The sequence below is a fragment of the Falco naumanni genome, chromosome 2, assembly GCF_017639655.2.
Source record: "Falco naumanni isolate bFalNau1 chromosome 2, bFalNau1.pat, whole genome shotgun sequence".
Classification (NCBI taxonomy): Eukaryota; Metazoa; Chordata; class Aves; order Falconiformes; family Falconidae; genus Falco; species Falco naumanni.
The window spans coordinates 85081507-85095853 of record NC_054055.1 but is presented as its reverse complement, the minus strand read 5'-3'; the positions used below and the strand labels follow the sequence as shown (position 1 = coordinate 85095853).

At 34.2% G+C, this 14347-nt stretch overlaps 1 protein-coding gene across 1 annotated transcript in view; it reads right to left on the bottom strand.

The window, feature by feature from the left end:
* Window positions 1–14347, bottom strand: part of CFAP47 (cilia and flagella associated protein 47) — a 343220-nt gene that overhangs the window by 240499 nt on the left and 88374 nt on the right. Inside the window, exons 34-35 of the mRNA XM_040584179.1 lie at window positions 2203–2300; window positions 1781–1897 (exon numbers count right to left, since the gene is read on the bottom strand). Coding sequence (XP_040440113.1) covers window positions 1781–1897; window positions 2203–2300 — 215 coding nt within the window. The remainder of the gene's footprint in view (window positions 1–1780; window positions 1898–2202; window positions 2301–14347) is intronic.

Here is a 14347-nt window from a genome sequence, read left to right as displayed (position 1 = left end):
AGGAAAAAAAGTTGTAACTGATCCTTTTGTAATACTTTGTTCATACCACACCTTTGCCTCTGATTCCTAATACTATTAATTCCTTTGGAAAGTTTCCTCAACCGCCAACAAATACTATGTCTATTCTAATGTATCCTCCTCTGATCTAGACAGCCCAGTATGCTCCACACCTGGCCCAGCCCATCACAGTCCCTGATTTCCACTTTGCTTATAATGGAAGCTGCATCACTCTTCAAATTCTTAAGAGAATGATGGGACCTTAAACAGTTTTCACTAGTTTTAGTAAGGACAGGATTTTTAATGACTCAGCAAGCAAAGCAGAAAAGGAAAATAAGATGGAATCTGCTCTTTTAAGTAGGTAATCGCTTGGTAACTAACACAGGCAACCAGCACATGGAATATAAGAGCATGAACCCCCGTGAGTATGTAACCTCGTAACGCAGCCTTGCCATTGCAATTAACAAGGCATAAGTTTTGTACTGAATTTACTGTGCCTCAGTACTGGGGTTTGACAAACCTTCTCTGTCTGAAGGCTTGTTAACCAGCTTGTAGAGCTTTGTTTTTCTTGTTTTAGCTGTGACAGCAACTTTTTTCATTGATCAGGCTTCTGTGACTGATTTTGTTTTACTTTTGTCTTTGTATATAACTAGTACCTAGAGGGGCTTACAAGAAAGCCGGAGTAGAACTTTTTACAACAGCATGTAGTAACAGGACAAGGGGTAATGGCTTTATGCTGAAAGAGGGTAGATTTAGATTAGCTATTAGGAAAATATTCTTCACTGTGAGGGTGGTGAGACACTGGCACAGGCTGCCCAGAGCAGCTGTGGGTGCCCCATCCCTGGCAGTGATCAAGGCCAGGCTGGATGGGGCTGTCAGCAACCTGGTCTGGTGGAAGGTGTCCCTGCCCACGGCAGGTGGGTTGGAACCAGATGATTTTTAAAGTCTCCTCCAATCCAAACTATTCTATGATTCTCTGATTATACGGTACTACCAGGACCCACAGCTATAAATAACTCACAAATTGCCAGTTAAAGAAATGCAGGCTGGGAGCAGGAGAAACTGGTTTTAGGGCCAACAAAAAGAACAAAGAAATAATACCTAATATATGAAAAGGGTACACTATATAGAAAATTTGGAGCTGTAAGCCAATTAAAAAAAGACAGAGATGTAAAGCATGTTACTAAACATATAAAAATGATCCCAAGTGCATTCTAGATTGAAGAAGAAACTAACAACATCACATTCCTTCTAATAAGAACATCAGAAGCTGATGGCTTACGGTGTTATTCTCATGAGCAGTCCAAAGCTACTGTCTTCCGTGTGCACCACAACTGGGGCAGAACCCTCATGGCCCTTTGTGATTAGATCAATGTACATAAGTGTCACCAGACATTCATATAATTTTTTTACCACTCCTTTTATATTTAAGTGCATGATGTTTGCTCTAAAATATATTTTTTCTAAATTGCCTTAGAATGTTAATAGTAAATTCCACTCAGGTTTTCATTGTGTGATGTATGATACTAGAACTTGAGCCAAATTAATCTGTTCAGCTAGTTGTGTACATGCGATACTACAAAGCAAAGAATTATGGAAATTACTCTTAATTAAGTGTATTTATATGAAGCAGCATTTTGGTCTCCATCATACAGTATAGCACATCATGAAAAAAATTGCTTCACTAAAATCTCAACTTGATGTACAATCTTGCCACGGTAAAAGTAACAAAAAATAAAAATATTTTAAAGTATATAAGAACCGATAGTATAAAATCATTTACCTTTATGTCTATAGCCAGACTGACAACATGCATAGCATTCACAAGTATCAAACAGTTGTGCAGAAATTGTTCAGGAGTTCTTGGATTAGTATACATCCTTACAAAGTGAGTAGCAATCTGCAGAAGAGACAGAAATCAAATTCTTGATCTCCCACTAAGCAAAATTACTGTGTTTGTATTTTCACTCTTTCAGCAATCCATAAGATCTAAATTTTGAACTAAATTCCCTTTTAAGAATATATCCAAAGAAAAATCAGTACTGAAGTAATCACTCTAGACTTGCTAAATGTTGGTTTGTTGGGGTTTTTTTTCTTTTTAAAAGTCATGTAAGTCAACAGCTCCAAAGGAAATTAAGGTCTGAAAAAATCCACTTACATTAATAAAGTGTATAAAACTTTCACAATATTAAGAAAAGTCCTTACCAAATATGGACAATAAGCTGCCAGCTGTGCTGCCAATACCAGACCGTCTAGAAGATCTCGGTCAAAATTTACTATCCATCTCATTGGTGGTACTCCACCTAATTTAAAAACAGAGCAAGATGTATTAGATTCTTCTCCCCTGAGATGCCTAACTTTATTCTAGATCAATATGATGGCTTTTTGAAATGACTGAGTAGAGGAAAAAACAGAAAAAGGAAACATCTGTTCACATGTAAAATTTCCCAGACATAATACTCTTCAAGAGCCGTTGTTGAAAACATGAAAAAATCACCTAGAATATTGTAACTGTTATTCATACACTCTGATACAGCACGTAAAAGTATTCATCACAATGGAAGGAAAAACTTAACCTCACAGATTAAGAACCTAAACAAGTAAATTATTTCATAACATTCAGAGGGCTACTGAAACTCATGAAAATATGCATGAATTCTTTAAAGCTGCAACATTTAAGCACATAAGAAGGAAAAGGTCAGTGATTTTCCTCAAGGCCATATTAAATTATTCAGCATAAATGCAATAAAAATAAAGCTAACAGCTCATTCCTGCAGCACAGATCGCTACTTCTACAATTGTGTTGTAAAGGCCTATGCCTCACAGGTTAGAATATTTTTATATATTTCTAACATTTTTATTTAAAATAAAAATGTTTATTAAAAAAGTAAATACAGTTTGTCAGTATTTCTTATTTGAAGTATTCCGTATCTTAAATATTTAACACAGTATTTAAACAACAGACTTAGGTTCTTAAGCATCATAATAAACCACAGGATATAGTAATCTGAAAACTCAGCATGAGATACTCTCTAGAAAAAGCTACTGATGTACCAATAACCACATGTTTTAAATCACTGCCTATACCAAATTACCAATACTTTGCTCTCCAGATAATAGGCATTTTGTGAAGCATGAACACATAGAAGCTAATCCTTTTTTAAGGAAAGCAATCTGGTCACAAACAGAGAAGTACCAAGTCATGTCTTCTCTGTTGTGTTATTTGCAGCTCCTCCCAACTTCTATTACAAAAATACCTATTGCTTAATTTTCTTTGTTTTCATTACTGTCTCAGGCCCAGGCTCCTGGATTTATGGAACACTTTGGACTTCAGCCACTGGCAAGGTTTTCAGACCGACTGGGATCATATTTTTTCATATAGGATAAATTATATAGCTTTTATTTCACTAACAATCCAGTGTATTGTTTACCAAGTTTGAAGCTTCCCAGGTTGAAAAAAAACCAATGATATCCTACAGAATCTGAGATGATCAAAAATCTCCCACATATTTTAAGCACGTAAACATCTTAATGTTACAACACAAACAAAAGTTATTTTCATTCAAAAATGCTACCATTAAAAGATAAAAAAAATCAAACTGTTATGATAGCAATATAATGATGTTCAGGATACTCCACTATCTATATGAGCAAAGAAATCTGGAGACACCAATACTTAGCACAGAAATAATTTAAAACAGAAACATAAAATGCTTCACAAGGCTACACATTTCAGAGACCTTTACTTCAAGTCTGTCCTTATTAAAAGCCTCATTCTACAAGACTAAACACATGAAAGCAGGGGCACAAATCATGTGTATTTTAAAGGTCTCTAACTTTACAGAAAGAATACTGAAAACAAGATGAAAATTCAAGAAAGAAATGGATAATTTTCTATGCATTTGGAATACAAGAGTTCAAGAAAGTTCAGTCTTGCTCTCACAAACTATATAAAAATATATATATAATATACACTATGCTATACATGTAATACTTCAAACAGTTGTACTAAGGGGTTTAAACTTGAGACAGTATTTTTGGGTGTTATATACCCTATGAACAACAGCTATCGAAACCAGACTAAGAAAGTAGGCTGTTATATATAGAAAATTATTAAATTTCTTAAAGTAACCTTATTCACTCCTAAGTACCTTCAGACATCAAGCCAGGCTGATGTAACCAAGCAAGCTGTTGCCCAGAAGCCAGAAAACAAACCCAAAAACCATTCAAAAGGCAAGAAAAAAAATCCTGATCTTACAGTGAAACAGTGGTAACCATTCCATGTAGTATGGAAGACACTATGAATCTTCAAAATCGTTTTCATTCACTAGTACTTATTTCACTTGAGTTTATAAGTCCTCAGTTGCCTTTATCTGCCTACTTCTGTTTGATTGCAAAATTGTGATTAGTGACAGGGAAAAAGTAAGCTAGAGATGCTGCTGGTAATGTCAGGTCATAATTTATCAACATCACCTCATGTAACTTAAATTGGTCCCCCAAGAAGTACAGTTAAATCAAATTTGCAAATAAGTGGCTATTATCAGCTACAGGTATAAATTTTGTTGTGGAACTCCTCACTTATACCAAACAGATTACTTATAAGCTCATAAAATTGTTCTACAGTGCTGTAAATATTATGCTTCAGACTGAGTTTAAGAGATAAACTATTTAAGAACCAAATAGAAGAAATAAAACAGCCATGGGGCAAATCACTAAGCAGGAAGTGCATCAGATGGAATCCTATATTAATGCAAAGTAAATACATCAAATTTTAATTCCAAATAAAAATAAATAAAAATTCCAGGAAAAACTAATTTTTAAGTAATTGCTTTCATAAAATTATTTACAACACAAGAGAACTTTAAACACATAAACACACACATAAAATAAACACACAGGAGAATTTTATCAAACTGTGACTTTATATGTCATAAAGAGTGAAATTCTTACAGAATTTTCAAAGGTTGTTCATGAATATCCAGAAGTAAAATTTTGATGTGCATAAACTTTGCACCAGGGGGTGCTGGTTCATGATGACCCCACTAAGAAAAACAATTGACTCTGTAAAGTATCACTGCCAGTTATCACTGCTAATGCTTTCAGGAAAAAGAAGTTATTATAAATAACCCTACAACCCCTCCGACACTGGGAAACCAAAGTTGCGCAGCATTGGAACCGACCTCCAGGCAGGATGCAGCACACTGTACAGATGCAGTCCAGAGGAGAGATAGCTCTTACAGAATTTTGTTAAAATAAAACAATTCTGCTAATCATTTCTACCATCAGATTAAATGGATGTTCATGCAAGAACCTGGTGCTGCAGTTTTAGTTAAAAACAAGGACACGCTGGTGGCATAATCACTGGTACCGAGTGGAATCTGCCTGCAGGCTCCTTTGTTGCAATTAGCTGGCTAAATTTATCCTGCATGCAGCCACCGGGTATGTGCAGCACAGCACAGGCCTGCACCTACTCGAGTTAACTGGTATGTGGATTATTTAGCTTTTTTACGTACAATGATCTTCCAGTCAGTATCACTACAACATGTGAATGATTTGGTACATTTATACTGTTTGGAGAGGAGCTCCCCAAAACCATCTAATTAAAAACTACTTTTATTAAAAAAAAAACCACACACACACCCCTTAGAGTATCCTTTCCAAAAAATATGAAAAACAAAAGTATTCTTCATTACCACATACTTTGTCCGGAAGTACTTGATACAGCTTCAGGATTATCTTTCACTGATTATGAAAGGAAAAAATATTACAGAGGAATCAAGTCTTCCTTTAGTGATCAAAAAATGCATTTGAAGTACAGGTCAAAAAGAAATATTTAGAAGACAATTCTGTACATGACTTCTTATGGCATGACATAAAGAAAGTAAACATTCAGAAAGAAAAACATAACTCTGTAGGGAAATACCCTTCCCTGTGGCATGAGCACCAAAGAGCCTCAGAAGGATTTGGTATGCAATCAAGATACTGTACCCCTAAAACAACCCTACAGCCTGCTGGTTTTAGTCGCAGTCACTTCAGACTTCTTAATTTCATGCTCATGGACAATAATGTGGGAATAAAGGTGATGTTTGGTCTAACTTACTAAGCACTGGAGATTTAACATTACTCCTATAAAAAACTTTCAAGTAGGATGCTAGGAATTATTTCTTTAACTGCTACACCCTGCTGTAGTGGAAAAAAAGAACATACCAAAATTCAGAGGGAATTAATTACAATATTAATAACTAATTACACTTTAAAATTAATTTAACCTACAAAAAACTCCTGTACTATATTCTAAGCAAAATCTGTCTTCCATTTTTTTGTTCATTGATAGAATACAGATGCCTCAGCATCCAAAAAACTTAAATCTCTGTCACCTCACATCATCTGTTTGCAGATGTTTCAGCATATTCACATACCTTTAGGAAGAAAGAACAGGAGCAGACACTGCACAAACATACAAACAAAGACGTGTTAATTCATCTGAGCTTAACTCTGACATTAATTACAATTTTTGTTTGCCATTTCTTCAGTGCGGTGATGTTTAGGCTTGGTCCAAAACCTGTTATTTTTTCCTATTCATGCTGCAAAGTGACTTCACATACTATTTCAAATGAAAGAAAAGATCAGAGGTCAACGACTTCAAAAGTTGATGGCTGCTGCTGTCCACACCTCTATCTGCAGTGCTCTTCCTCATCACACTATTCAGTCTCTTTCCACTATCCTCTATCTATACACCCAGTTATGTTCAGCAAGATGGCTTTCACAACAGTAAGATCTTGGATCTAAACAGGTGTGTAACTTTGGCCAAAATCTTCCCGTCTCACCTCACCAAAACCTATTTGCCATATCAGAAGATAAATGGAAATCTTACTGTAAATAAATCATGTAAAATATGATCTATGGTATATTAATTATATTAATAGTTTTGCAGTTCTGGAAGGCCCTAAAGTGCTATTTTGTTCCATTTTCTTTATTAAAAAACAAGCTCTAAGAGCTTAAATAAAAGAACTGGCTTAAAGAGATAAACAAGCTCCCTCTTCCCTTTTACAGAAATCAGCAAGTTTCTTCTAGACCATTCAAAAATAAATTTACTACAAATTACTACCTAAAAAACCCTCCTTTTTCTGAAGAAAGTTTTAATTCAATTTAGACTTCAAATTACGTTTCTTTTACTGTCATTTTTTCATTAGTATGAACAGAAAGAAAACTAATTTATACGTGTACTAAATATTCATGATGTACACTCAGTTAAAAAATGTCAGAAAACAGTATTTAAAAGATTAGAATGAACATTTCATTTTCTGTAAGTTTTCAAATCAAAAGCATTCATTTATAAATTTATAAAGAAAATAAAAATTTCACTATGTCAGAATTATTTTTTTTTCCTGTTGTTTAAATGAAACATCTTTTCTTCATGCAGAAAACTCAAAATTTAAGGGTTCTTGATAATTCCAGAGGGCAAAGTACAAAAGATGAAGTCTGACTGGATATACAACCTCTCCCTGTTACCTATGACAGGAACAGAACACAGTAAATATGGGCCTCAACATTCAGACCTCAATTTTACAAATGTCTACAGTAGGAGACATTAATTTCATCCCAACTCCTTGGTACGTTGCTTGCAGCTATTTCAAAAATATTTAATGTAGTGACTGCAAAAAGAAGCACTTTAAAAATAGCACAATACATTTTTAAAAGTTTATTTTCTTCCTAAAAAGTTAGTCTTTCTAATAGAAATCCATCATTTTATTGATAATAGTTAGGACCTATAAAATTCAATAATCTTTTCTGTTTTTTGATTAATAGAACAGCCTCACTGTCAGCATAGAACGTATATTGGCAATATACAAAGTACCATTTCCACATTTTTATTTTAAACTTTTCAAGATTAACTACTTCAGCTTTCATTTTAAATTAAGTCCAATATTGAGTTGGTGTTCTGGTTAGTCATCTAGATTGATTTTATCAGCCTGGTTATGGAGGCTTATTAAACCAGATGCTTTGATCAAAAAGTAAACTTTATTGTTTATCCTATTTGAACTTTAAATCTTGCATTAAGCGTATCATTAGCTACCTTTAGTCTTCTAGTGGGAATATCACTTGAATGCAATTAAGCAATAGCAGTTGTCCCTAGTACCTATGTACTTTCTTCTGTCTCCAGTAATCCTTTCTTTCACGCTGGTAGAATTGTCTGTGTGGCAGCAAAGTGGGTGTGGGAACAAAGCTGGCTTAAAAAGAAAGGGCAAAAGCTTTTTTGACTTTTTAATCTGGATCACACCAATCCAGTTTACCACACAGCCACATAAATGGCTGCGCCAGTGGAAATGAAACACGGTAGCTCTGTTGTTTAAAAAGCATTTATTGAACTACAGCTTTATAGCCTATGTATATCAGAGCATGAAGAAAAATGCCCACGAGTGGAATATTTTTCCATTTTGACTCATTAAATATTTTTATAAGGGGGTTGGTTTGTTTGTTTGTTTCCAGTTAATGCTTTTACTATCAATCAACCTACTTAACTCAAATGCTTGTGAATAAATTAGTCAGAAAAAAAACATGTATTTTCCGTAATTACATCAAAACCAGCAGAAAAATCTGCCAGCTAACCACTCTACAAAAATTAAATTTTAAGATATAATTACTTAATTTTAGTAGAAATAAACATTGGAAATCAGAAATCTTACTCAGGATAACTCATTTTCCTCTAAGCATATAAATGTATTAAATTTCATTGGTACTGGCACTTACTAAAAAAAAAAGAGAGATAAAAATTACTAATTGATCTTTATGATAAAGATTATCAGCCAATGTCATGATGAAAACCTGACTGACAGATGTTGTAGACCAAAAATAGCTTAAAACATGAACAGTCACAGGTAGCAGACAACTCTGTGGCTGGGGGTGAGGGGAAAAGAAATTGTCCAAATTGAACTTCTGAATTCTGAGAGAGATTCCTGCTACTTGCTAGCTGCATCCCACAGGGGCTTGTTGCAAATTTTGGTAACAGCAAGACTAAAGTGGCATGTTCTGAATTTTCCCATTAATGAAGAGGTGTGAGCCAGGATCACCAGTTAGGCTGATCACAAGTTGAGCTTTTGCACATGAACTATTTAGATTGGAAAAACTCGGGACTTGAAATTACGGAACTAAGAAGAGGCCAGAAAGAAGCATTCCTCAAAAGAAGCAGTGGTCTTGAAGAGACAACAGCGTGCTAGAAAGAAGGTGAAGAAGTTCCTAACTGGAGGAAAGGTCTTGGAAGTAGAAGAAGATCCTGAAGATCAGAGAGATGCATAAAAACAAATGCCAGCAGATGCCCAGGGACTTTGGAGAGTGACACCTGAGACTGACAGCTATAAGCAGCAGCACAGCAGGAATTGACAAGACTTTTGCCTAATCTTCTCAGACTAGTAGTGACCTTCCTGCCAGGGAGGGAATTTGAGACCTTGTGAACATACCACTGTGTAGAGGGACTGAGTGTGTGATATTATCAAAGAGGTTAGAGCTCTGATCTTGCTGGTTCTTCAATAAACGCCAGTATCTTGATCCATCACAGGCTGTTGTTTACTCTCTCACTCACAACAATAGTTGAAAATACTTCATATGTATTTCAATAGAAATAAGCAAGCAGGATTAACTTGGAGTTAAATGTGCATCACTCCTATGTAGTGTACTCAGATACTTACTATGGTTATGGAAAGCTAAGGTATACCGCAAGAGGTCTCTAAGTAATCTAAGATGAAAGCAGTTTTGATTCAGCTGTTGGTCCCACTCAACACTGAAGTAATGTTCATACTTAATTCAGTGATTTGGGACTAACTTAATTCCTGCATTTATTTATTTTTAATAGGCAATTTTATTTTTAACTTGTAATGGCATCACGTGGCATGCATGCAATAATCAAGCATAACAGCATTGTCCTTATCTTTATTGTGACAGGTTAAACCAACTCTTGAAGACACACTGCTTTCTTTTTGCATGAAGCAAAGTTCTGCCATGGCACTCTATTTATTTCCATATTTGAAAATTTTATTTTATTTTAAAAGACCAGGCCTATTGAGTTTTTTATAATTTTATGGCCTTTTAAAAGTCCCTGAAACACATTTTACATCAATTACTTAATATATAGTCTAACTCCCAAGTCATCCTGAATGTAGAAAAATCAGATTTGTCAAAACCAAAATTTAGGTGGGAATGTTTTTCAGATATAGATGTTTTCCCTCTCTTCTCCAACAAAGAGAAAAAAGAAAGAAAAAAAAAAAAAGAGCAAACTATCTTTGCAGTCATTCTTTGGGTTGGATTTGGACTTCCCCTGATGAATCAATAGCACATAGGCTATGTGGGTTTTGCAGTGTTTTTCTTGCCATAATCTATCTTTGTTTTCACTAAAACAAAAAGAAATGTTTTTTCATTTGTATGATTCAATTTGAAGCCTCGAGATTTTTTGTGGGATAGAAAAGCTATTTTCCAAATTGAGATAATCAAGGCAATACCTATAACAATTTACACGAAAATGACACACAACCTACTTGTTGGCAACAGTCACTATAAACTTCTCTAGGTCAAATTTTATCTGTTTGACAGGTAAAAGATACTGTGGACAAAGGGAAAATAGCAGACATTTTAACTTCAGTAAGTTTTGGTCACATTCTCTCTTATAAGGAAGCAAAGAAAAGGTAGTCTAGGAAAAAGGGTATCATTAGATGGAGCACAGAACTCGCTGAAAAACAATAAGCCTAACTATCAACTGTTCACAAATCAAACTGCAAAGTCCTAGCTTATATACTATTCAATATTTTAATTTGAAACTTGGAAAATAGCATAAAACTACCTTAGTCCAATCTGGAGATAATATCAAGCAGGTGAAAAAATTGACTGGGAAGAAGAACGGGTTGCAAGTACTCATGAGGAAAGGACTATAAATTCTGGAGAAATTGAAGTGATGATCTGAAACAAATGGGATTAAATCCAACAATGATGTGTGTAGTGTAGTAAACTTAATTAAGAATAATTCATTACTCAAGTACTAGATGGAAAATTGGATAGACGGAAATTCTGCAGAAAAGAATCTGGAGCAACAGCGAATCTCATACTGTTGCAAGAAAAGCAAATACTTTGCTAGGATGCATAAACAGGAGAGTTCTAGTAAAGTCTCACCTGGTATAAAACCCAGGTATAAAACTGGAACCAAACTTCAAGACATGGTTAAACAAAGAGAGTTTACCAGAGAACTAATGAGCTGAACACACAGAAAAACTAAAAGGGAATTGTTTTGTGAAGAGGGGGTGAGAGAGAGTAAATGAAGCAGAACATAATAATTTGTGAATATGTATAAAGTTGCTAGAAAAGCAAAGAAGATCCATCCACACCACATTTTAGAAGAGAAAGGACTGGAGCAGAGGAAATCTGGGAACAATAGGAAACTCTTTTAAATGGAAATGAGTGGGAAATACTGGGCAGCATTACCTAAAGTGGACCATGGAATCTCCTTTTTCAGAGGTTTTTGTAACAGGCTAAGCAAATACCTGTCCAGTAAACTACAGGTTTAGTTAGTTTAGTCTTTCCATACGAGAATGAAACATTGTTTCTGTTCTCTTTCTCTCTTTTCTACCCTCTGTGTTTTACTGTGGGGGTTTTGCAACTTTCACACTTATTAACTGATCTATCAGTATGCTTTATCTCACTGCCTTCCTAGTTACAAGTTAGTAACAAAGTATATTTTGGGGAATAAAAAGGAGTGGGTTTACTCAACCAAACACCCCAGAAAAAGGGCTAATCGCATTCAAGAGTTCCCAGCAATCCTGATGCCATTGTTCCCAATGTTATGAAGTCAAACATTTCACTGTTTCAAAATAACTAACACATCTCACTACTAACAGTGAAAATGAAATCCTCAAAGCTGTTCATTCCTCTTCTGAAAACCAGGAAGAAACAACATTTGATCTTACTCTAAATATATAGATGAAGGTAGGCTTTGGCATCAGAACCACCAAAAAAAAAAAAAAAAAAAAACAAAAAAACAAAAACAAGCCCGCACCACACAAACAAAAAACAACAAAACAAAACACCAAACCAACAAACAAAAAAATGCACAGTACATAATAGTTGGCAAGCTAAAATAATGATCTTTTTTCTGGTAGAAGACTTTAGCCCTCCCAAAAAAAAACACTACACCTAAACAACTCTTTCACCACACACACTACATTTACTTTCATTCTGGGGAAAAAAATTACCATGAAAAATTACCATTAATCTTGAAAGCAAAATTCCAGTAGAAAAGAAAAAAAAAGTAACACAAGTATGAATATTGGTACTATCTGGATAAGACCAACCCAAAAGAACAAAATGGTCTTATAGCAAGTGTTAAAACTCTTAAAGTATCAGATTTGGTTTAATTTACTAAGTGTAAGAGTTATTTTATACAAAAAAAAAGAATACAATAAATCTCTTTAAAGAAAGTACTGTATTTCTTGTGAAGCTGTTCTGCTATTTTCACAAGCAATAAAAAAGTTAAATCCTTTCTATTCATTGCAAAATCAACTGATATATATCTAGGGAGCAACAACAGCCATCTTCACAAAAGATAAAACTTCTGCTATACAGCCACAAGCAATTTTTTCAAATTCTGTAACTGAAAAACAAGAGGAAAAATATGTAGTGTTAGGCTAATGTTCTGTAAGACTTTCCAGATTAACCTAGTACATTCACATAAAGATCTTGAAATTGATGACCTTTAATGATCAAAGGTATGAAATGGCACTTTTTAAGATATCAGTAAGGTAGACTATGGAACTACAAAGGAAAAGCAACAAGTGAATGGTGATATGATGGCTGTCTATGTAAGTAGGCATGACTTGACAATGGGAACTAGACATCATTGATAAATAACTCAGAAGAAAGACAAATTTGTCAGTAAATGAAGTAACAATTACAGTATTAAGCAGCAAGCTCAAAAAAAATCTTTTACATGCAATATATATTTTAAACCTACTTACTGCTTCAGAATGGTGTGATGCTAAAAAGTTGCACAGGTTTCAAAATACAATTAAACAAATTCGTAGAATAAAAATCTAGTAAAACCTTACAGAAGTACCACCTCCACCTCAATTAGTCTTGAATTTCAAATCAGAAAGTTTCAGAGTATGTATAAAGAAAGTATTGCTGCATGTTTGCACAGTTACTAATCTCTAAGCATCATCTCTTGGAGGTAGAATACTCAGCTAAATAGATCTTTAAACTATCACAGTATGACCTTTTTAATGTAAATTACTTCAGTAATAATGGTTTATAATATTATATAACAACTTCCTATTCTGGGATCTGAAACCCCCTGTAGGGGGAACTAATCTATAGTTATAATAACGCCTAGAGTTCTGTTTCAATAGCTTAAATCTGGTACTGAATAATACAAACATTTAGAAAAGAGATATGTAACAATAACCTTTTCTGTAAGTGCTGACATTAGAACCAGGACAAGGTTTAAAACAATGGTACTGAAGTATACAATACAGAGCATAAGAAAGATGAGAAGAAATATGCCTTTGAATATTATTTTTAAAAGGCTATTATGTTTTTCCTAAAATGTATGTAAGATTAGCAGAATGATAATGTATCTACTTCAGCACATATAGCATGTGAAGCTATGTTTACCTTAACATGGAAAACAAGAAGTCTCTAATAAGACACTTGGCAAATTACAGTTCTTACATCAGGCAGGATGCTACAACCCTTGCTCGCCAAAACCCATAATTATTCTTCTAAGAGCTCCTGAAATATCAGGGACATATCAATTTAATACCACTGTCAATTCATAATAATTCTAAGCAGAAAAGTTTTAGCACCACCACATGGGGCAATGACAGAAAAATGGATACACTGGAGACAGGTCTCATTTATTCCCATCTGTTGCAGAAAGTTTCTACCCTGAGGCATGAACATTTATTTACTTTTTTGCTCCGAATAAAATTTTTCAATTGTCTTTCAGTATCTACACAGTTCTGTTTTATTCTTATTGATTCATATCCCAAATAATATCTTAAATTGACAAATTCCTTAGTTTTTTATGCATCACATAAGAATAGTGTTACCTTATATCAGTCTCCATTTTGTTGCTTTTCAACAGTACGTTTCCATTTGTAATGAGAACTAAGTTTTAAAATCACTAAACGGTACTAAAAGCTTCTAGATTAAAATGTCACCTTCAATGCTTTTCTTTTTCTTTTTTTTTACCATGGCATTTTACTTGTAGATCACTTTGAGTTAAAATGCAATAAATCATAGCAATTCATTACAGCATACCTGGTTTCTATACTGGCTTCAGAATGAATATATCTTATTTAGTTAAAAAAAA